Source organism: Paramormyrops kingsleyae, chromosome 6 (genome assembly GCF_048594095.1).
Source record: "Paramormyrops kingsleyae isolate MSU_618 chromosome 6, PKINGS_0.4, whole genome shotgun sequence".
Lineage (NCBI taxonomy): Eukaryota > Metazoa > Chordata > Actinopteri > Osteoglossiformes > Mormyridae > Paramormyrops > Paramormyrops kingsleyae.
Genome location: NC_132802.1, coordinates 2510001 through 2532500, shown reverse-complemented (window position 1 = coordinate 2532500; position 22500 = coordinate 2510001). Strand labels below are relative to the sequence as shown.

Below are 22500 nucleotides of genomic sequence, written 5' to 3'. Positions count from 1 at the left end.
AGTCAAGCTCTCATAAATTTATTTTCCCAGGATTCTCTGTCTGTGTTTGTGTGTGTATGTATACAGCGGTCTGTATGGGTAAAAAAAAAATTCCTACACAGCTATAAAAACAGTGAGTATATAACACTAAAAGGAACTGAACCTGCTGCATGCACACTGAAGCATTTTTCAGCATTTCATTGTCTTTTCTAGCATTGCTGGTTACGTATGTATGGGTTAGAACAATAAAGCTACGCAAATTGAAAAAATGGGTTCAAATATGACTGCAAACACACCCCACTTTCCCAACCAACACTACCCTGTTGTGTGTCGGTTTGCACTTAATCGCATGCTCTTTTCAAATGGCAAAAACATCCTCCAGATCTGATTCATGGGTCAACCCACCACAGGGTGGCGCTGTGTCAGGTGGAGGTGGAGCTGAGCCGCCACTCCCACTTGCAGAAGGAGGTGCAGCTGGAGGTACAGGACTGGGAGGCAGAGCAGGAGGAGAAAGCGGCTCACGGGCTACAGAAGGAGAGGGAGGCTGTGCAGAGGACCCACCTGAGGGCGCAGAAGGAGAGACGGTAAAGTGCCCATGTCAACTAGTGTGACAGGAAGTGTGACACGCTGGTTGTGGTACCTGGGCTACCTTCACTGTATATAAATACCACATCCTTCATCCAGCCACTAGCAGGTCATAGTAAGTTTATTACACCAGGGGCGCAAAGGACTCCCAAAAGTATAAGTAATCACACTTCGCCTCACACTTTTGGGACCAGGGTTCGAGTCTCCACCATGTGTGCGGAGTTTGCATGTTCTTCCTGTGTCATTGTGGGGTTTCGTCTGGGTCCTCTGGCTCCCCCCACAGTGCTGAGGTTAACTGGAGTTACCTAATTGCCCATTGGGGTGTGAGTATGCCCTGTAATGGGCTGGTGGCCCATCCTGAATCATTCCCTGCCTAGTGCCCGTAGCCTCTAGGATAGGCTCCAGACCCCCCGCAACCATGAATAGGAGAAGGGGTTACAGAAATGGATGGATGGAAACCTGAAGGCTCAATCAGGGGACATCCTAGAGGAAGGACATTCATATGGTCACCAGAAATTAGCATGAACTTGCAGAAGCAATGGCCTCATAATGAAATGAAGTCCATTCATCCAGAGCCACCTTCAGTATATGGTCATGGTGACTAAAGTGAACTGTGTAGGTGAATGAACATATGGGCAAATAAGCATGCATGGTGTTATGGTTGTGAAAATGAATGGATTAATTGTATGTGGAAAAATTACATATAGAAATTTCTGGTAAATTTCCCTGATAGGGAATAGTCGTCTTTGATGCAGTCAGGCATAGTCAGGAGTTTGGTTTTGAAATGCTTTATGGAGTGATGTAGATTAATGGGTGTAAGGAACTGTGGCCACTGACAGGTTTATCTTTCAGGTCGTATAATGGCTGTAAACACAGACAGATGTATTTTTTATGCATCATAATAGCTGTTAGAAGCAACAATGGCAGATACCTGCTGTTCAGTATAAGAGGTGTAATAAGCTATAAACACTGACAGATGGAGTGTAATACAAATGACCAGAGGATGCAACCTGCATCAGTCTTGGCATCTGAGTCCCCTCTTCTGGTGTGACATCATCACTGCATCATGTCAGTGGGCTTCACTGAGAAGCAGCTCAATATTACCAAAGCTACCATGTGTAACATCATCACTGCATCATGTCAGTGGGCTTCACTGAGAAGCACCTCAATATTACCAAAGCTACCATGTGTGACATCATCACTGCATCATGTCGGTGGGCTTCACTGAGAAGCAGCTCAATATTACCAAAGCTACCATGTGTAACATCATCACTGCATCATGTCAGTGGGCTTCACTGAGAAGCACCTCAATATTACCAAAGCTACCATGTGTGACATCATCACTGCATCATGTCAGTGGGCTTCACTGAGAAGCAGCTCAATATTACCAAAGCTACCATGTGTAACATCATCACTGCATCATGTCAGTGGGCTTCACTGAGAAGCACCTCAATATTACCAAAGCTACCATGTGTGACATCATCACTGCATCATGTCGGTGGGCTTCACTGAGAAGCAGCTCAATATTACCAAAGCTACCATGTGTAACATCATCACTGCATCATGTCAGTGGGCTTCACTGAGAAGCACCTCAATATTACCAAAGCTACCATGTGTGACATCATCACTGCATCATGTCAGTGGGCTTCACTGAGAAGCACCTCAGTATTACCAAAGCTTCTGCATGTGACATCATCACTGCATCATGTCAGTGGGCTTCACTGAGAAGCACCTCAATATTACCAAAGCTACCATGTGTGACATCATCACTGCATCATGTCAGTGGGATTCACTGAGAAGCACCGCAGTATCACCGAAGCTTCTGCGTGTGACATCATCACTGCATCATGTCAGTGGGCTTCACTGAGAAGCACCTCAGTATCACCAAAGCTTCTGCGCATGTGCTGCACTCACATTCATAACTGATTTCTTTCACACAGTCAAGGGAGAACTACTGCTGTAGACTCTGATATATCTGATATATTGTTTTACAAAATGTCATTCCAGCTTGTTTAGAGCTATCAGTCATTTATGACAGTCCTGTAGTACGCTGTCATCGGACCCTGAACGTCAGGTTGTGAGGCAGTAAACATTCCCCCTGGTGTCTGTCTCTGTGGAAGGAGCATCATGACCAAGCTGTAACCAGTGTTTCTTTCTGTTTTCCTCCAACACCATATCACCTCATCCCCTCAGAACAAACTTCTTTGCACGGCAAGCAGAACTGTAGCATCATATTAGCAATCAGTAGCATCACACCACTTTCTTCTTCTGCAAACGAGCTACTCAGACTGATGACATATGAGTGAGACAATGACAGCTAGTTCCACCACTTTTCTCAGTACTCTTTAATGTAGGAATGTCTTTTGGAGAAAGGAGAGATGTTTCTAAGTGCAAAATAATTAGCATGTTTGTGTTTATGCCCTTGACTTTGAGTGTGTGAGTTTGCATGTTAGGAATCTTGAAATTTCCCTTAGCGTGTGATTTGATGATTTGATGTGAGAGCGAGTGTCTGCATTATGACGGGCTGATATCCTGTGCAGGGTGGCCCCCTGTCTTCTGCACTCTGTGTCCTGGCACCTGGGTAAACATGGGATACAGATGCCTGGATAATTAGTCACAGTCTTTCCGTCTACATTTATGTTTTAATATCTCTATGATTAGCCATGTACTAACCCCTTCGGAGATTATTTGCTGTGTTATCAGTTATAATATACAAATGAAATATCTTCCACATAACCAGGGGAGTCGAAAATAGGGGAGACGGGGGGGCGCGTCACCCCCAATATCGGTAGACACCTCCCCCATAAATAAATAAATAATAGCGTGTCTCTTATCTTGTATTATGAATCCGTGCATTACTGAGACCAATTAGCTGCCCGCGCAGAGCACGAGGACAAAACATATACGAAGATTGTAGTCCTGTATCAGACAAAATCATTTTATAATATGGATCAGTTATTTTTTTATGTGTCCCCTAAACAGTGTTAGTCTTATTTTGCATGATTGAGTCTTTATTATTCTAAAATTATTTTTAAATCTTTCTAATATCACATCCTATTCCATATGTGCCTATTATGATGTCATAATATACACCCCCGCCCCGCCGCCAGGGCAAACTCACCCCCCACCCCCCCCCATTGTCAAACTGCTCCCGATGTCACTGCACATAACTCAGTATTACCAGCCGTCAGTGCTGTGTGTACACCTTTGATGAGAGGATTGTACAGTATTAGACATGGTTGGCCGACTGGTGTCGCTTATCTGTTTGACGGCAGGAAGCTGGCAGCTGTCATGAAGGAGCAGCAGGAGAGCCGCCGGAAGGCCACCGAGGATGTCAGGGCAGGCAGGCAGAGAGCTTCCGTGTTCCTCAAGCAGACCATGACCAGGTAGAACCTCTATCCCTGCAGGACCACCTTCTGTCTTACCCGACATCTCCACCATGGACTAACACAGTTGGCTCTTTCAGATTCCTTCCAAATTTATCCCCCACCTCAGCTTCTCAAGACAATGACTTCTTGAGTTCTTAATACAGTGTTCACAGCAAGTCTTGGGATTCTTGCTTAATTTTGTAACAATGATGCAAATTTATTGGTTTCATAACAAATGTCCACTAACAAACAGTGTTTAACAAATATGCATATATCTTCCTCACAGACATTTCTTTTAAAGAGTCATCATTTTTTTTTTACTAATTCAGGTTTTCCATTCAGGTCTTTTCTTGCCACTTTGTTAATTGCAATTGTAGTCATTGCCTCCCAATGGGATCCTAAACACAGCTTATCAGTGAACCTTTTACTCAGAACAGCTCTTTTAGATTTGGGTTTCAAGTTATTACTACTTGAAATGAATGTTTTACTTAAAACTACTGGTTGTTTGTAATGTAATATATATATTTAGGAAACAAATGAATAAAGTAATGATTTGTTATAAAACCAGTAAATTTGCAACATTGTTACTGAATTAAGCAAGCATTCCAAGACTTTCTGTGCATGTCCTTTGTCATTTCTGTAAGCAGGGTGTCTGTTTACATTTGTAAGTATAAAGATTAATGACCTACAGCAGAAAAATCACAAATATACTGATCTCACAAACAGGACTAAGTGCGATGTCACCATGTTGTCCTATTCCAGGAGAACCTATAAAAACTGCAGTCCCTATGTTTTTAGATATCAGAGAAACTTCTGGCACCAGGTCTGACACTGAGTTAGTACAATGTATTGGAATGTTCTGTGGTGTTCACCAAGGAGTCTGTTATTGAAAGAGAGGACTACAGGTAGTGCAGTGGTTAAGACCCTCACGTCTATTCACAGGAGTCATTGGATGATTCTCAATATGAACAATGTAAAGATCGTACTTGTGGTCTTGGCAAGATTGGTCTTGCAAGCTTGTCTCCCAAGAACAAACTTGGGGTGCAGTGAATCATGGGATTGGTCTCATTTAGCTAGGATACAACCGATTTATCCATGATATTTGGAGCGGGACAAGAATGACGTGGGGATTTTTACTGTCCTCCATACCTCAGTTCTGTACTGGAACTGGTCTGCGGCAGTGGAAGATGACGTAAAACGGGTACACGAGAACACAAGTACGGTCAAGTAAGCATATTGAGAAACAGACATTCTGCCATATGCTGAAGTCAGTACACCTGCAGGAATCACTGCACCAACTAGCCAGCTATATAGGAGTCAAACATAGAAAACCACTATGGGTAAATGTTTCTTAAAGTATGCTGCACATGTGCTGTAGAATTCATCAGGAGAAGGCCGCAAAGGAACAGGAAAGTCAAGAGCTGATTTCCAAACGGATGCAGGCGCTCCTTTCTCTGAAGTCCAGCATCACAGCCATCCAGGTACGATAAGCTTCAAAAGTCATCTCTTTTCTCAGGTTCATGTGTCAAGATTACTTAGCTGAAGTATTCATACGTAGACTTCAAACTAAATCTCTTACAGAAGAGTGTTTTAGCCAAGAGAACGGGCCGCAATATTGTATCTGCGGAGACCTGGTGTTACGTTTTCATTGAGGAATCATTCTCGGCTGTCGAGGCAACATTTTTGATCCCCCGCAAATAGCATTTCATTAATTTATAATAAGTGTGCAAATGAGGTGGAGTGAAAAGGCCTGGATTTATTTAACTGAGAAGTACAGTAATGGTATAAACCCCCCCCCCCCTTGGAATCTACAGTATGTTCTGCTTATCACTCCCCTTCCCTCCCAACCAAGTGATTTCCTAACACCAGCAGCCCAATCCCAGGAGCCAAATGCGACCTAACCCCCTCAGAATGATATACCCGCTTTTGAAGCACACAATAGGTTGCAGACCACAAATAACGAAAACAATCAGATGACGATGAAGCACAGCGATTAAGTGTCTGGAGTAACAACATGACCATGTTATACTACTGAGAATAGCTGTGTGCTTGGCACTCACTCACCCATCTGATATCTGTGCTACAGGAGAGCCTGCAAGTAAAGCAGGCCAGGGACAAGGGTTATGCCTTAAAGCGAAAGGAGGAAGAGAAGAGTTTGATAGAAAGACTGCAGCTGGAAGGAAGTGATGTCACAAAGTTTATGTACCAGCAGAAACACCTTAAGGACTTTCACAGGACTAAGGAGTAAGTTTCAGGACCCTATTGGCTCTCATTCCTGTTCCTAATTGTTTGTTAATCAATTTTATTCCAAAATAAAGCTATTTGTGTAGCTTATTTTGTAACCATTTTTACTTAGCTAGATATTTTTAATGAAGTTATTTGGATTGAGTTATTGTTCAAGGGTACAATAAAAGGGCCTCTTTGGAAACTTAAACCACTAACCATTTGATTGCAACAATTAACAGTTCAAGACCCCAGGAGTGACTTAATGCCCTGCGATATAAACTCTACTAAATATACTGGCTGATTAAATGTATGCTCTTGATTTCTAGAGAATTTGAAAAGAATCAGAGATCCAAGCGTGTGGAAATAATCTCCAAGTTGTTGCGGGAAGAAGCTTTGGCAGAGAAACACAAGAAACACAGCATTCTTTTTTTCCCACCAACTCCACCAACTGGGGCCAAACCTTTGGGACCGAGTAAATCACGAGAAAAATTACTGCAGTACCTAAAGTCGGCATCCGCACAACCAGACAAGGACCTTGTGACTCTTGTGAGTTAAACTTCCTGTCCACGAGAGAGCAGGGGACAGCCATGATTTGTACATCATGAGTTCAGGTCTTCCTGCTATGCTACGTAACCTCTAAACAGCTCTCTTTCTGTTCCTGCCGTGAGCGAAGGAGCAGCACAAATGCTACCCGGCATCGGACGAGGAGAGTGACTCCAGCAGAGGTGACTCTGTAGACCTCCTGAGGATAGACGGCCCGGAGGAGGAAGCAGAATGGGAGCTGGAGGAGAACCTCACTCAGCCTGAATTCAGAGGCCTCTGGGAGCCGACACACAAAGTGCTTCAGGTGACCAGACTTATGGTTGGCTTGCGGAAGCAGTGGGGTTCATGTCTGAAGCACTGTTTATAATATGTGGATTACATTTACATGTCATGCTTTATTTACGGTAGTTATTCAATGTAATGTACTTTTTTATGAGAGACAGCTGTGGCAGACAATTCCTGCAGTAAGGGCATTGCTCAAAGCCCAGTGGTGAAATCACTCAGCCATCTGGGACTTGAACCAGTGACCAGCCGAGCACAAGCATAGCGCCATAATCCTCTGAGCTCCCATTGTTTGGATTATGAACTAGTAACCTATTGGTTATAAGACCATTTCCTTAACACCTGTTATAAACCTGTTATATATATATATACATATAAATAAACTCAGCCAGATCTGCACCTGAAAATGTGAGTTTTGTTCCTGGAGAATTTAAAAAGAAGCAAGAATCCAAATTTTTCAGTCGTGTGCCATATACCCAGTCCATTAACTGGTATTAAACACCAGTTAAGAGAGCATTTGTATTTGTTCAGTATTTAGTTTGCCATGTATGGAACTATCAGTTCCAAAACACACTCTCTTTTTGATGAATCGGTTGTATTTTGAACACGGCTGATAAATTCAAGACTGCAGCAGCCGTTTGCATAGAGAGATGCTGACTGCATGTCAGGGCTGAGGGTCTCCAGGATGCCGTCAGCCTGCTGTGGTCTGCAGTACCTGCTGAGCAAGTGGGACAGGGAGCCGGGACAAGGCTGAACCTGACGGGGCAGCGTGCGACTGGCCGCTGGCTCACAGAGCCTGCTGACAGGATGCCGCCTTCCTCGACTTATCAGGACGGGAGTCACCTCCCTCCTGCATGCTTTCATGAAGCTCTAAACCAAACCTGACATTCTGCCCTGCCGTGTCTGTACAGCGCAAATCATGTGGAAAAGTATTCATCCTCAATATCTAGTTCTACATGTCCTCTCCTGACTTTACCATGCAGTGAGCTGAGCAGTTCTTTAACATTTTCATGAAATGTTAGAATAGTGTAAAATTGTTATTTTCCTTTTGTTCCTTTGTTTGTCTTAGGGGAATTTGCAGCCGCTCGTGTCGGATAAAGACAAAGCAGTATGAGAACCTGCAGTAAATGGCTGTGCCCTAGTACATCAGATTAATGATTTGTGATAGACATGATAGAAATTAGCTGAACGGAAAGCTCTGCCTTTGAAGATGCGGGGGGTGGAGGTCTCGAAGGCTGTCTTCAGCATCTGGTGAAGTTCGGAGACTCGTTCCCTCCTGCCGTTGACAGCAAAGCCACACTAAATCGTTTTGAGGACACATCGCCGCTGTTAATCAGACGGGATCTGCTCCGATCTCATCAAGTCGCCGTTCTTGTTTGTGAAATAATATGCTGTCAGTTTGTGAAGTTACAAACTCGGAGGTAATTAAGTGCCATAGTGAAATGTATTAATGCGTCACTCAAATCGAGGCCCATTTTCTGTTTCGTTTTGCAGTTGGATGCTGCAGGACTATTGCAACCCTCCTATATGCTTGTTATCTATGCCTTTTATATAAATATATTGACACAGCATGTTCAAAATGTTCTCAGCCAATACAATAAACAATATGATAAAAAATACACTTAAATAAGTAGTAGTCTACAGTAATACTATTCATTTTGAACTGATTTCTTACACAGAATAAATAAAACAAAATAGCCTTCTAGAAAAAAAAATCACTGGGATGTAAACAGTGTTACCTAACAGCCACAGAACCACACAGAAAGATAGGGCATCGTACTTTATAGTGATTTCTAATCTCAACCTACACTCAGTTCCTTTGAAATCTGAAAGCATTCACATGAAAATGGAATTCAATATGCGTTTGACTCTGTTCTGCAGCTCCCCAAATGTGAGATGACTTTTGTGAAGTCAGCTTTCAGCATGCAGTGTTTCCATCCCCGCAATGCAGCATTTCCCGAAAGCAAAAAGGGAAATTCATAAACAGTGGGACGTTGCGTTTGCTCACACAACACAACCGTGCGAGCTTTACTAGGTTAACAGCCTGGGGCTTCCCTCTGCAACCACTGTAAAAGATACCACCATTCATTGTATTGAGTAGATCTGAAGTCTTAGTGCAAAGTGTGTGCATGACTTAGTGTGAATTCAGTTTGTGCACTTTTCTGTAAATTAGTGTTTCGACTGCGGAGTGTAATCAGTGCTGACATAATGCACATAGAGATCAATCATGCCTTACAGTACATGTTAGTAATGGCGTTGTTCAAGTGCCCTTAGTAGTATCTGTCTTCTCTTTTGGTACTAATATATGCCTTCAAAGTGTTTGGTAAACAAAGCAGAGTAGGCTGATAAATTAGGAATGACTCATTTTTTTAAATTAACGTCTGTCTTTCTGACATTTTCACCGAATTAGAAAAAGCTCTCTGTTACGACACTTTAGTAATTGGTCTTGGCTGTTTTCTCATATTCTTCCTGAGCAGAATAGTGATACTTCATTCTCCCCCATGCGGAAGTTGTCTGTCTGCTTAACCCTTTCTTGCCAGTACCAGGATACCAGTCTTTATTAGTAAAATGGTTTTTTTTAGGAAAATCCACTGCTTATGTCAACAACAATTTAAGACTTTGCCTGGCACAAGAACTCACATAACCTGCAGACAGGACATATCTGTTTGATGTGCTTGTTTGTGTGCATGTGTGTGTGGGGTGGGAGGGGATGTGGGGGGGGGGGGGATGCGGGGGGTGGCATTTTTTCAGTCGTCCCAAGTGGAATCTGAATTTTACAAAAATCTGTGACTGCTACCAAAAAACTTAAAATGCCAAAAGTCTTGTATTTTGTTTGGTTAGTTATGGTTAAGGTTAGGGCCGAGTAGGGGTTAAAGGTGTCAATGCTGTGATTAGAGTTTTACCCATAGAAATGAATGGACGGTCACCACAAACGTGTATGTGTGTTATTTGAGTGTGCAACTGTTTTTACAAAAATTTGCTCAGAATACTAAATTATACAAAGTGATTTTTTTTTCTAATATAAATTGGATCACTGGATACAAAGCAATTATAATCAGTCAAATTTTGCATTAAAGAAGTGTTAATAAAAAAACAGGAAGCTAAGCCTTAAAAATGCTTCCCTGAGCCCTTTAAGGCTATTGGGGTTCCTGAAATGGGCCACCACAGTGCAGGAGGCTGGCGATGCTGACCCATTACATCTCTGCTGTTTCAGGTTCCCCAGGATGGGGGGGGCGCCACGAAGCATTCTCATTTAAGCAAAATGGAGCAGAAAGCACTTGTGCCACTTCCCAGAAATCACCAGTGTGTAATGGCTCGGAAAAAACTTCCAGGTGGAAAGGAATTCAAAGGAAATCCCTTTGTCAGCAAACCAGAATTAATCACTTTCAAGGTGGGTCATGTTTTTCCATCAGCCAGGATGTGTGCGATTTTCTGCTAAATCTGTTGTTCGAATGAAACGCATGTTGCACACGAGAAACCATTTAGATAAGGCACCCCAGTGTTGGGCCACAAGTATTAATGGGAAAAGTAAACCCTGTTCTTGTAAATAGTTTGTCTAAATTCAACTTATCTATGATTGGTTTTTCTTCAGCTAATTAGAATGTAGAAGACTCCAGCGCCTTACCTAAATGAAAACTCTACTGATCATTTAATTTGTGTCATAGTTCAAATTGGAGTAAGATTAAGCACAGATGCTGCAGGATTTGGTTGATCTTTTTCAAAGCGGCGTGTTTAATCTGCTTCAGTTTAAGCAATCATTGCTTAATCACATGAAGAAGATGATAAGTACAGATATTATCTCCAAAAATGCTAGCAGTGAAATGGTGAATTTTTATTGAACTTATACAGTTGTGCTAAATGTCTATTTTCAAAATGATAGGAAAAATATTTAATGGCTGATCTTGGTCTAAAATGCCTATAAAATGTTCATGCATTGTTTTGCAACATTGGACCACAGTGGATTTAATTAGGCTTTTTTCACCCTCAAAAGGAAAAGATTTTGAGCCCTATTTTCCACCTGCGCAAACCGTATCGCGAAGTGATTTTCCTAGTTTTGTACCAGTGCAGTGATCATTTTCACGCCATGCGGATGTCATCAAAATAGCAAATGATTTTACCCCCGCTTTCCGCACATAGGAGTGGTGATTTTTAAATGAAGCATGACCGGGCGAATTGTTAGTACGTTGCTTTTTTAAGGCATTGAAATGACATGGCACTTTTGACAAGAACTACGTCTAAAGACAGTGGTGCATTGTTAAATGGTATTTAAGTGGCACATTTTAGAAACGTGTGGGTGCACAATGCTTGTTATTGACACAGGTATGCGCTTGAGGTGCACTAATAGTTTTTTGTTATTTTTTTTAAGTTATATACATTTTATTATAGAGTACATCTGGTGCTTTCACGTAATCATGCTGTTTAATGAAGCACCAAAATATAAACAATATATATTAAGTAGGGCTGTCAAAATTGACGGGTTAACGCAGATTAATCCATCATCATGATTAATCTGATTAAAATTTTTAACTCAATTAACCCATCTGCAGTGCAGAATGACTCAAAATCCCTGAAATGTTGTCAACCCATTTCGGGCGGTGTTGGTGCGTTCCTTTTGCCCTGGGAAGTCGTATTCCGAGTCAGATTCCGAGTTTTGAAGCCGGAAGTGACGACATGCGTGCTCCCGTTTTTCGGAGATCCGAGAAATATCTCGGAGCAGCACAGAGTATCCCAAGTTCAGAATCCAAGATGGCTGCGCCTTTTATCAACAGAAGGGAAAGTTGTAGTTTTATCCTGTTTAAGCACTACTCACTTGTGACTCATTAGATCAGTCGCACACACTATACCGTCCAACTTATCTGTGGACGTGTTGCTACGGAGTTTTATATGTAAAGCACCGCGCGTAATGTGTTATCAACTGATATTGTTAACAATGGCAATTAACTGGGCTTAGGGTGACCAGATAATCCATGTCAGGGAGACACTTTGAGCTACTTCGGGTTTTACAAACTACTTTCAAATTGAAAGGCTCCTGTGCTCAGCTAAATAGTTCAGCTCTTCTTGTGCTTTGGCTGGTTTGTTTCCTTAACTGAAAGACTCATCCAGCTGTTTTACATTAGCATTAGTGGCACATGCATAATTATAGGAGACTGACCAATCAGCACACAGTAAGAACTCAGTGCTCAAGTGAAATCCAGGTCCGTTTAATTGAAATGCTAATTTACAATTCCTGTCCTAGCTCAGAGTGTCCTCCCTGACATGGATTATCTGGTCGCCCTAACCGGGCTAGAATTGGATTTCATGATTAGTCGGATTATTTGTCAGATTTACGGTAGTTCGGGCTAAAATGAACGAAGATAAAGACCATTTAAACTGAGGTACCTTAAATCCGACAAGTTGTCCGGCTAAGCAAAAAATCTTGTTTTTTGATATGGGTCCATGGTATTGCACTTCTGTGGCAGATGGAATGCATCTGACTTGTGTTAAAGATGTTCACTAAACATGTTAAGTGCATATAAATTCACTTTTTTCTTGAGTCTGTTTGCTCATACAAAATGAAATGCGATTAATATAGATTAAAAATGAATGATATTTAATCGTGATTAATCAAAATTAATCCACAGCAACCCTGTGATTAATCTGCTAAAAAAAAATTAATCGTTTGACAGCACTAATATTAAGTAAAGAACAAACTGTATCGTGTTCATTATTGGAATTAAACATGTACTGTAGTTGAAAGGACATTTGGATTGCTGAACATGTGTTTTAGATATTTAGATAAGTCTGGTGGAACATTACAGCACAGCCCGCAGAAGGTCGCGGCTTCCTTTGTGGCGTGTTGTATGTTGCGTAACATTGCCGTGCGTGATGGATGTCTGCTGGACATAAATGAGGACACATTAGAGGACATTAGAAGACGTTGAACTGCTTGTGCCAATGCCAACAAAGGAGTGAATGCCAGCCACAGCGTGGGTAAGAATGGATCAGCTGGCTGGAGAGCTAATTAAATTAGCTGTAGCCTGGTAAGGAATCTAAATTGTCAGATGTAGAAAAATAATATGAACATTTTAAAACATTTTTAAAACTGTAGGTTGTGTTTCGTTTGAACAAAGATTGCACTAATATTTATATTTTGGTAACTACAGACCCAAAATTAAAATAGAAAAAAATCACACAAGCATAATTAAGTCCCCGTTCCCAGCCGCTGCTGTCATTCAGCTGCGAGCTTCTCCATCTACTGCCACCATTAAACCATTTTCAGCACTGGGCGGATGATCTGGTGAGGCCAGAAAACACTCGAAAGGCTTAGGTGGAACAGTGCTACTCCCGTAGATGATATGCTCGCGCATTTTCACCTCGCGCACGAGCACATACGTTTCCTTGGGGGAAAAGCGATCTGTCTCGCCGGGCAAACATACCACTGTAATAGCAATCTGTCACAGATCATGCGCTGCTGCCTTTTAGTGGTGAGGTGACGCGCCATTGCGATTGATTCATTGCATGTTATGCCCAAAACATGCCTCTGAATAATTAAGAGAGTTAGGACAACCTTTTGGTGCCATAAATGTTAGTTGCACTTTGCGCTTCACGGCACATCGTCCTTTATGTGAAAGTGAACACAAATCTCTACAAAGTGATCTGAATTTATGAATGTAAAACACAAAATATCTGATCGCATAAGTAATTCATACTGTTATACACCTAAATCATCAGTGATGCAGCCAATTTACTTCAGAAGTCATGTGTTAGTTAAATGGAGATCACCTGTGTGCAGTCAAGGTGTTTCAGGCAATTCTAGTATAAATACTCTGGAATCTGGAAGGTCCAACTGTTAATGATTCATATATGAAGAAGACAAAGGGACACTCCAAACAAGGCTGTGACAGTGTTTTTGAAAATGACCATTCGGGGGATGTATGCAAGAACATTTGCGAGTGGCTGGATATTCCTTGGAGTACAGAGAGGTCAGTTGTTTAAAGCTGGAAAGAACATAGTGCAGAAGTAAATCTGCTTCAAGCAGGCTGTCCTCAAAACCCCAGTAACCATTCTGGGGGGGCATCAGGAGACTTACGACACCTCTGGGGGAGTTACGGACTTCCACAGCTGAGATGGGACAGACTGTGCATATGACAACTGTTGCCTGAGCGTTTCACCAGTTGCAGCTTCTCGGGAGAGCGGCAATGCGAAAATCACTGTGGAAAAAAATCTCATATGACACCTCAGCAGAAGGCATGTGGGGGAAACTCTGAAATCAGGTAGGAGAAGGTGCTGTGGTGTGATGAGAACAAAGCGGAGCGTTCTGGCTATGATACAGAACATGTGGCGTAAGTCAGAGGCCACACAGCACCAAAAACACACCATCCCCACTATGAAGCGCGGTGGTAGCAGCATCGCCCTGTTGGGAGTCTGAAGATGGAGGGTAACATGAATGCGGCAAGATACAGGGAGTGTCTGGCAGGAACCCTGCTGCCATCTGCAAGCCAACTGCACTTTGGCATGTGATTTATTTCCGAGCAAAGCAACGGCTCCACACATAATGCCAAGGCTGCACAGGAATGGTGTAAAAAGCCTGCAGTGGCCAAGTCAGAGTCCCAACCTCATTCCCATTGAGAATTTGTGGCAGGACTTGAAAATAGCCTCCCAATCACAGTCCGCAGCATCCACATGTGCAAAGCCGATAGAGAACCATTCTCATAATTGCTGTGACACTGACTCAAAGGGGGTGAATGTTTATGCAAGCAATTAATTTGTTTTATATGTGTAATTTATATCACTTTGTAGAGATTCGTGTTCGCTTTTATATTAAAAGAATTCTTTTCTCTGTTGGAAAAGCCTAATTAAATCGACTGTGATTCAGTGTTATAACTCCATGGGAATGAATCCTTTTTATAGTCACTAACAGAAGCATTAGTCAATGCAGCCATATCAATGATTTAATATTAAGTATCCTAATCATGAGGTTGAATTATGCATGTGGGAGTCTGTTTTAGGTGGTTATCTGCCCTGTGTAACAGGCAGGGTCACCTTGTTGTTATGATCCAGGACTTTCAGGTTGGTAAAAGCTACAATAAGAAGGTCTCCCTGACCAATGTCACGTACAGCACAAATTACTGCAAGCTTACCGGTGTCAGTGAGCAGCTGAAGGACTTCATCTCCGTACGGTGAGTGTCGGCTTCTGTGAAGCGTGTTAAGGAAACCTTCTCGCCGTGGTGTCTGTCTGTCGTTTTAGGTTTATCTGCTTAGCAATGACTTTTCTTCTTTTCTCAATTTTTCAGTCTATTTACTGATGTGAAAGTTAGGGGGAAAATAAATAATAAAAGTGAATCCCTTCACCCATTTTCCTTGGTGACTTATACAGTACAGGATCAGGGGATGCCAGTCCGTCACGGGACATGAGGCAGGGGGCACCCTGGATGGGATGCCAGTCCGTCACGGGGCGCGAGGCAGGGGGCACCCCGAACGGGATGCCAGTCCGTCACGGGGCGCGAGGCAGGGGGCACCCTGAACGGGATGCCAGTCCGTCACGGGGCGCGAGGCAGGGGCCACCCCGGACAGGATGCCAGTCCGCCACGGGGCGCGAGGCAGGGGGCACCCCGAACGGGATGCCAGTCCGTCACGGGGCGCGAGGCAGGGGCCACCCCGGACGGGATGCCAGTCCGTCACGGGGCACGAGGCAGGGGGCACCCTGGATGGGATGCCAGTCCGTCACGGGGCGCGAGGCAGGGGGCACCCCGAACGGGATGCCAGTCCGTCACGGGGCGCGAGGCAGGGGGCACCCTGAACGGGATGCCAGTCCGTCACGGGGCGCGAGGCAGGGGCCACCCCGGACAGGATGCCAGTCCGCCACGGGGCGCGAGGCAGGGGGCACCCCGAACGGGATGCCAGTCCGTCACGGGGCGCGAGGCAGGGGCCACCCCGGACGGGATGCCAGTCCGTCACGGGGCACGAGGCAGGGGGCACCCCGGATGGGATGCCAGTCCGTCACGGGGCACGAGGCAGGGGGCACCCCGGATGGGATGGCAGTCCGTCACGGGGCGCGAGGCAGGGGCCACCCCGGATGGGATGCCAGTCCGTCACGAGGCAGGGGGCACCCCGGACGGGATGCCAGTCCGTCACGAGGCAGGGGGCACCCCGGACGGAATGCCAGTCCGTCACGAGGCAGGGGCCACCCCGGACGGGATGCCAGTCCATCACGGGGCGCGAGGCAGGGGCCACCCCGGACGGGATGCCAGTCCGTCACGGGGCACGAGGCAGGGGGCACCCTGGAGGAATCCCATGCAGTCATGAGAAGAGAACGCAAACTGCACACATACAGAGCCGGGGGCATGACGTCACAATGCTGCCCACTGGACCAGTGCTTCCCAACCCGGTCCTCGGGTGACCCCCACCCAGTCCATGTTTTTGCTCCCTCCCAGGTCCCTGTCACCCAGTCCATGTTTTTGCTCCCTCCCAGGTCCCTGTCACCCAGTCCATGTTTTTGCTCCCTCCCAGCTCCCTGTCACCCAGTCCATGTTTTTGCTCCCTCCCAGCTTCCTGTCACCCAGTCCATGTTTTTGCTCTCTCCCAGCTGAGGACTATCTGGGGGTTCTTCAGAACCAGTTTGGGAAACACTGCTCTGTACAGATTCAGCATTTTTCACCACCATATTTTATTATCATTTATTTATTTACAGACTGTCCCAACTAACAACCGATGCAACTTACAACGACACATAGGAGCGAAGTTCAAAAAATAAAAAAGTAAATGTATATAAAAATACATTTTGTGCTATGGTAGTTGCCCCAGTAAAGTATCGTACTGTCTGGCAGAGTGACCATCATCTCCCAGTCTCAGTCTCATTTTGTAACTGTGCAGAGCCCCATCTGGTTACACACACCAAGCCGCATTTTAATTTATTTTCAGTTTAATGTTCTTGCTTTTTTGCTTTACACTAATTATACTGACAATGAAAATTGCATCCCCCTATCCCCTGCAACTTCAAACAACATTGTCCTCATCCAGCTCCCATTTAAAGAGACAGAAACCGAAAGGGATTTTTTAGATTACCTTAAAATGGCAACAGCAGAGATGATTAAGAAGCTGGTTCAGGCAATTAAAAATTAGCTATGCTTGTGGTGGTAGCTATGTTGATTACGTAAACAAAGTCATATGACTTCAGTGTTTGTGTTGTGCTTTTCTTATGGGCTCCATCTGGAAGCATGTGTGCATCTATGTACCTGAAGAGACTCTTATAGGCACATTAGCATGTTATTTCCACATTATCTGCACAGAGAACCACAGCAGATGAAATTGAGCATGAACACTTACACAGACAGTTTTACTGCTGCTACACTCTGCAGCTTTAGCAGCTAGCCGGGAGTGTGACAGTGAGTAGGTTTCGTGTCATACTTAGAGAGATCCTTTTTTTTTGCAGATGGTTCGACAGAAGGCCTGCTTGACAATGACTTACATGGCTTACAGTCGGACCGCTTTTATAGCTAGAAGTTTATTGTGTAAATTGATGTTAGGGTGGCGGTGTTTCCTCTGCCCGAGACACAGAAGCGCCCTGCACTTTGCCGTTAAATCCACATTCTCTGCGTCACTTTTGTTCCTTTTCACAAATATTTTTTTCCATATACTATTTGCATAATATGTGCAGGGGTGTTAAGTTTACCTGTTCTCCTCATGTTGTGTAGGTTTCTTCAGGATACTACGGTAGACTACCTGGCATCTCGGAATTATTCCTAGAGTATGACTGAGTATGTGCATGCAAGTGATCTGTGATCAGGGGACCCCACTTTGTGCCCAGTGTTGCATGCGATAGTCTCCAGGAGCCCAGCAACCCTGCTAAGAATAAGCAGTTGGAAGATCAAGGGATGGATTCTTACAACCAGACATTGGATGGCAACATAAATATCAGCAGGAACTCTTGGTTAGATAACATTAAGAGGGCTGGGAAGGGTATTATGATATCTCAATGGGCTGTGTGTTCTCCCGCCACCCCCAGGACTGCCAGTCTGTATTCCATTTATGCAGATTACCCACATTCTTCATGTATTTGCGTGGGCTTCCTTTCCTGAGTGCTGCTGTTTTACCCCACAGTTGAAAGACGTGCATTTCAATTGGTTCCATGAGTCTAATTTACCCTTCGTTTGAAACTCGCCTTGTGGTATGTGGTTCCATGGATAAGCCTGAGATCAACACAACCATTTTTGGAAATTAAATGTGTATGGATGGATGAAAAAAAGAGCAAACACGCTGTAAGTAGGTAAAGCACAGCTGCAGTTCTGTTCAGATGAGATTTAAACTGTTCAGCCTCCATCCGTGGCATTTTCCGAAGCACAGAGCCCATCGCAACTCAGAAGGACTCAGATGTCTCATAGACCCAGAGAGCGTCATGAGTAAAGTCATTTGCTCAAGCTGAAACATGATGGTTTAATAAAGCAAAAGCACTGTGTTAATCTAGCTTCAAAGCAGGAATGGCGATTTTTAATATTCAGCGAAACCCTGCCTATGGAAACATTAAAAAGTGCAATTATTTTATAGAACTATTGTTTTGGCATGATTATGCTCTGGGTTTTGCCTTTCCCACTCCGTTGTCCTTTTATATATACATTTTTTATATATATATATTGCCTTCCTACGCTGTTTTATCGATTTCTCAGTCACTTCTCTGTGTTTCGGAGTTCACTGAATAGCCCAAGACCCATGACTCTTATCGCTTAGTATCTGAAGACCAAGTCATCTGGGACTGCATGTTTGCTGCCTAAAGAAAACAGTTTTACAAAACGAGCTTGACTCCGCAGAAGCCGTGATATATTGACATCTGAGCCCACACTGTATCTGAATTGTTTACAGTTATTCAGGAAGAATTAGATTACCTAACAGCAGTCTCTCCCATGAGAACAGTTGGCTGTATGGAATCGAATCTAAACTGTATGGTTTTGTAACAGCACATATGGGCTTCATTTTAAACTGTAACCCTTTAGACTGCGATTTCAAAATCAGAAACATTTAACATGGCTGGAACTGTATCATGAATACTTATAAGCAAAGTTAGCCATTTAAAGGAACACATTTTCATTTGTGTCTGTAACTGTGCTTGATGGAACTTCTTCATTCTTGTCCAAATCGCTGCCCATCCTCCCCACTGCAGCTTTGAGCCGCCTGGTCAATTGTCCCCAGGGATGGCCTGTGATTTTCTGACTGTCTTCAAACCCATGGTGAGCTTCTGCTGTCCATCTCGTGCACAGACCCACTGCAAACGGTTGTAGACACATTGTGGTTTTACTATGAAGAGTTTGCAGAGCAACTACCAGGTTTTTCATCTTACTGAGTGAGAAGTCAGTTTTCATAGAATCTGTCATTAATATAAAACGATCTTCTTTCAGTTTTATTGTAATAGCATGACAGGTGCTGTATGCCCATGATATTAATAAAATAAGGCTGCATATCTTTGTCATAGATAATAGATAATGATATTAAAAAGCTAATTCGGGTCACTGATGTGATAGATTTCAAACTTTGTAGAGCAAGCTGAAGAGCACATTAAGATGAACTGCACTCACAGCAAACCCTCAGTGCCCTCTTCTAAAGAGGCAGACTCCGAAGAGCCAGTAGATTCATCAGTGTAGGCATGCAAGAGCTACATGCATAAACACTCTAACATAACAGGACGTTTCTACTAAATGGGAACCTTTGTTTTATTCTTTAATTTCCTTTCAGATAAATGAAGATTTGGATGGGGAGATACAGTTTGTGTCTGCTGCTGGAATTTTCACTGTGCCTCTTAAATGTACAACCAAGAAGTGTGTTGTGAGTAAATGAATAAAAGTGAACAATACCAAGAAATTTACAGCAGCCAGGAATTTTGATTTGTGTCTTTTAAAATGAGTGTTTTCATGGTCACTCACCGTCAGTTTGATTTTACCTCATTAGTATATTAGCTTTAACATAACCCAAAATGTACTTATTTACAGAACCAAGAATTATCGCTGTATACTAAATATTTATATCTTTGAATACATTTATATTTTACACAATTTCATTTCTTTGCCAGTTTCAGTTAGTTTTTTTTAAGTATTTGGAGCTTTACCATGAAAATATCATTTTTCATTGGCTTGTAAGCTGTAGTACCTTCACAATGAAGTTTGCTATACAGCCATTTACAGATTTATCTGGAATACTGGTGTAGTTTGATTCATTATTTTGAATAATTAAACATTTTCAAAAAATACCATGTTACCAGGCAGATCAGGTGTGCATGAGTTTGCTGAATAGCTGCTGAATCCTAAGCAGGAGGTTGTCAGTTGCCTGTCAGCTCTTCAATGCCCTCAGACTGTATGTTTATAATGACATTCAGCAACACAGTTCTTTTGTTTACTATTCCTGGGGGTGATGTAGGTTAGTGATGTTTTGTACTGACAGGTTCCATTGTTCATTTTTCCATAAGAAGGCACCTAGTGGTGCTGCCCAAACCATCTGCTTCTCTTTATCCCTGTTATGTTTCTCAGCATGTCCTCCATCCTTCTTCCTCTGTCTTCCATCCTCTGTCCTCCATCCTTCTTCCTCTGTCTTCCATCCTCTGTCCTCCATCCTTCTTCCTCTGTCTTCCATCCTCTGTCCTCCATCCTTCTTCCTCTGTCTTCCATCCTCTGTCCTCCATCCTTCTTCCTCTGTCTTCCATCCTCTGTCCTCCATCCTTCTTCCTCTGTCTTCCATCCTCTGTTCTCCATCCTTCTTCCTCTGTCTTCCATCCTCCATCCTCTGTCCTCCATCTTCCATCCTCCGTCTCTCCCAGCTGGCAGTGGACCACACCTTCCTTGACTTCGGCTCCCACGTGGTGGGGGAGACACTTTCACGCACTATAACCCTGACCAACCAGGGAGCCCTGGGCACGGGCTTCGTCTTGGCCCCGTCCGCTGACCCCCAGCCAATCCCATCCACCCTAGACAAACAGGTGAGATTCAAAATTCAATAAAGTCAACCATCATTCTCTTCTGTTTTCTTCGATTATTGTGTGGTACCGATATCCACGTGAATCCCTTGCAGCTGCTGTCTACTGCGTGAAGCAGCTAGATGTCACATGGCAGGAGGCCACACCACTCAATGTGCTTAGCACCATCACGGCCCCGTGCACTGCACGTGTGACACGTACCATAACACAGGAAGTCACAACAAGCTCATGGCTCCCTCTGCAGGTCTGTGTCGGAGGTCAAGAGACTGGGAACCTTAGTTTGGAGGCTGAGAGGCCGACACATCAGGACCTGGGAGGAGCCAAAGGACAGGAGGAGAGCAGGGACACATGTGCAGTAACTGGGGATCAGACTGGTAAAAGAAAATCACGTGGAAACTAAATAAATCATCCATCCATCCACCCATCTATCTTCCATAACCACTTATCCACCATGGATGTGGAGTGGTTGCCAGTATAGCAATAGAAATAACAAATAATTAAATTTGAAAATATGTATGTAACCATATACTTTGAAAAGCATATGACCCCACCAGTCTGCCCATCGCTGGTTGTACTCAACTTAACATCTATTTTTGAAAATTTCCCAGCAGTCAGCTGGAGGTCCCATATGGAGCCCCAGTCAATCCCTCATACCTGGGCTCATGCCATTAGGCTCACGGCCTGGTGGTGTTAAACATGCCTCTCTTAGCTGGGACTCGCCATTGGTCGTTCCACTGGCCGGACGGCAGCCAGTAGGTATGATTGTTTGTCAGTGACGGCGTCACGCTCTTGTAGCTCCCAACCCAAAGGCCTCATTACTGGAAGGTGGGGAAGCCGAGCCACTGGAATCCAAGCAGGAGGACAGTCTGCAGAGTGGCGAGTTCCGGGCTGGGAAGGTACGAGCGGCCTGCTTTCCTCAGCAGATGGCAGAGTGAATTCTAGTCAATAGATAAGTATCACATGTGCAAAAGCAAAGAAGTTTTTCACAGCACAGTACATTGAAATGACCAGCTATACACTGCCCCACATTAACCCTATGGCATGTGCCCAGGGACATGACGTTCTGGCGGGGGGGGGACACACCAAAAGCAGAGCAACCCCTCAGAAACCCCTCCATCCCATTCACGAACGTCTTAACAAGTTAGTGCGATTTAACAGGGTTGCCAACTCTCACACATCTGGCGTGACACTCACATTTTCAGACTCACTTAAGAAATCTATATTAATTCATCATTAACCTAAAATTAGCTACATCACTGGGGCAATTTGCAAACCCTACAGTCTATTTGCAAGGTAGTGAAACTGTTACATACGTGTAAATGCGTGTGCAGACTCGTCTCAGATTGAAAATCTCACTCCAGCCAGCCCACCTTTGTTGGCAGCCCTGGATTTGCTATGGGGCATCATGAATATGATTGTATATTGTTCTTTCAATACGGCACCCACTGAAAACCCAATGTGACGTTTTCCCTGTGTTAGATGCATTTCTGAATTTCATGAGCCACCAATCAGCTCCGTTTCTTTCTGAAGTGATGTCGTGTGTTCTGGTGCCATGGGGCATTAATACTCTTAACAGCTATAAGT

The 22500-nt window shown here is 43.8% G+C and overlaps 1 protein-coding gene across 9 annotated transcripts in view; it reads left to right on the top strand.

Annotated features, from left to right (window-relative positions):
* Positions 1 to 22500, top strand: part of cfap74 (cilia and flagella associated protein 74) — a 57760-nt gene that overhangs the window by 9348 nt on the left and 25912 nt on the right. For all 9 annotated transcript variants that reach the window (XR_011992141.1, XM_072713378.1, XM_072713377.1 and 6 more), the window contains 13 exons: positions 390 to 563; positions 3840 to 3950; positions 5311 to 5413; positions 6019 to 6176; positions 6485 to 6704; positions 6832 to 7005; positions 10198 to 10374; positions 15024 to 15142; positions 19117 to 19183; positions 19686 to 19775; positions 20761 to 20919; positions 21161 to 21290; positions 21712 to 21812. Coding sequence is in view for 8 of the 9 variants with exons in the window: in XM_072713378.1 (XP_072569479.1) it covers positions 390 to 563; positions 3840 to 3950; positions 5311 to 5413; positions 6019 to 6176; positions 6485 to 6704; positions 6832 to 7005; positions 10198 to 10374; positions 15024 to 15142; positions 19117 to 19183; positions 19686 to 19775; positions 20761 to 20919; positions 21161 to 21290; positions 21712 to 21812 (1783 nt within the window). In the remaining variant the exon portion in view is untranslated. The remainder of the gene's footprint in view (positions 1 to 389; positions 564 to 3839; positions 3951 to 5310; positions 5414 to 6018; positions 6177 to 6484; positions 6705 to 6831; positions 7006 to 10197; positions 10375 to 15023; positions 15143 to 19116; positions 19184 to 19685; positions 19776 to 20760; positions 20920 to 21160; positions 21291 to 21711; positions 21813 to 22500) is intronic.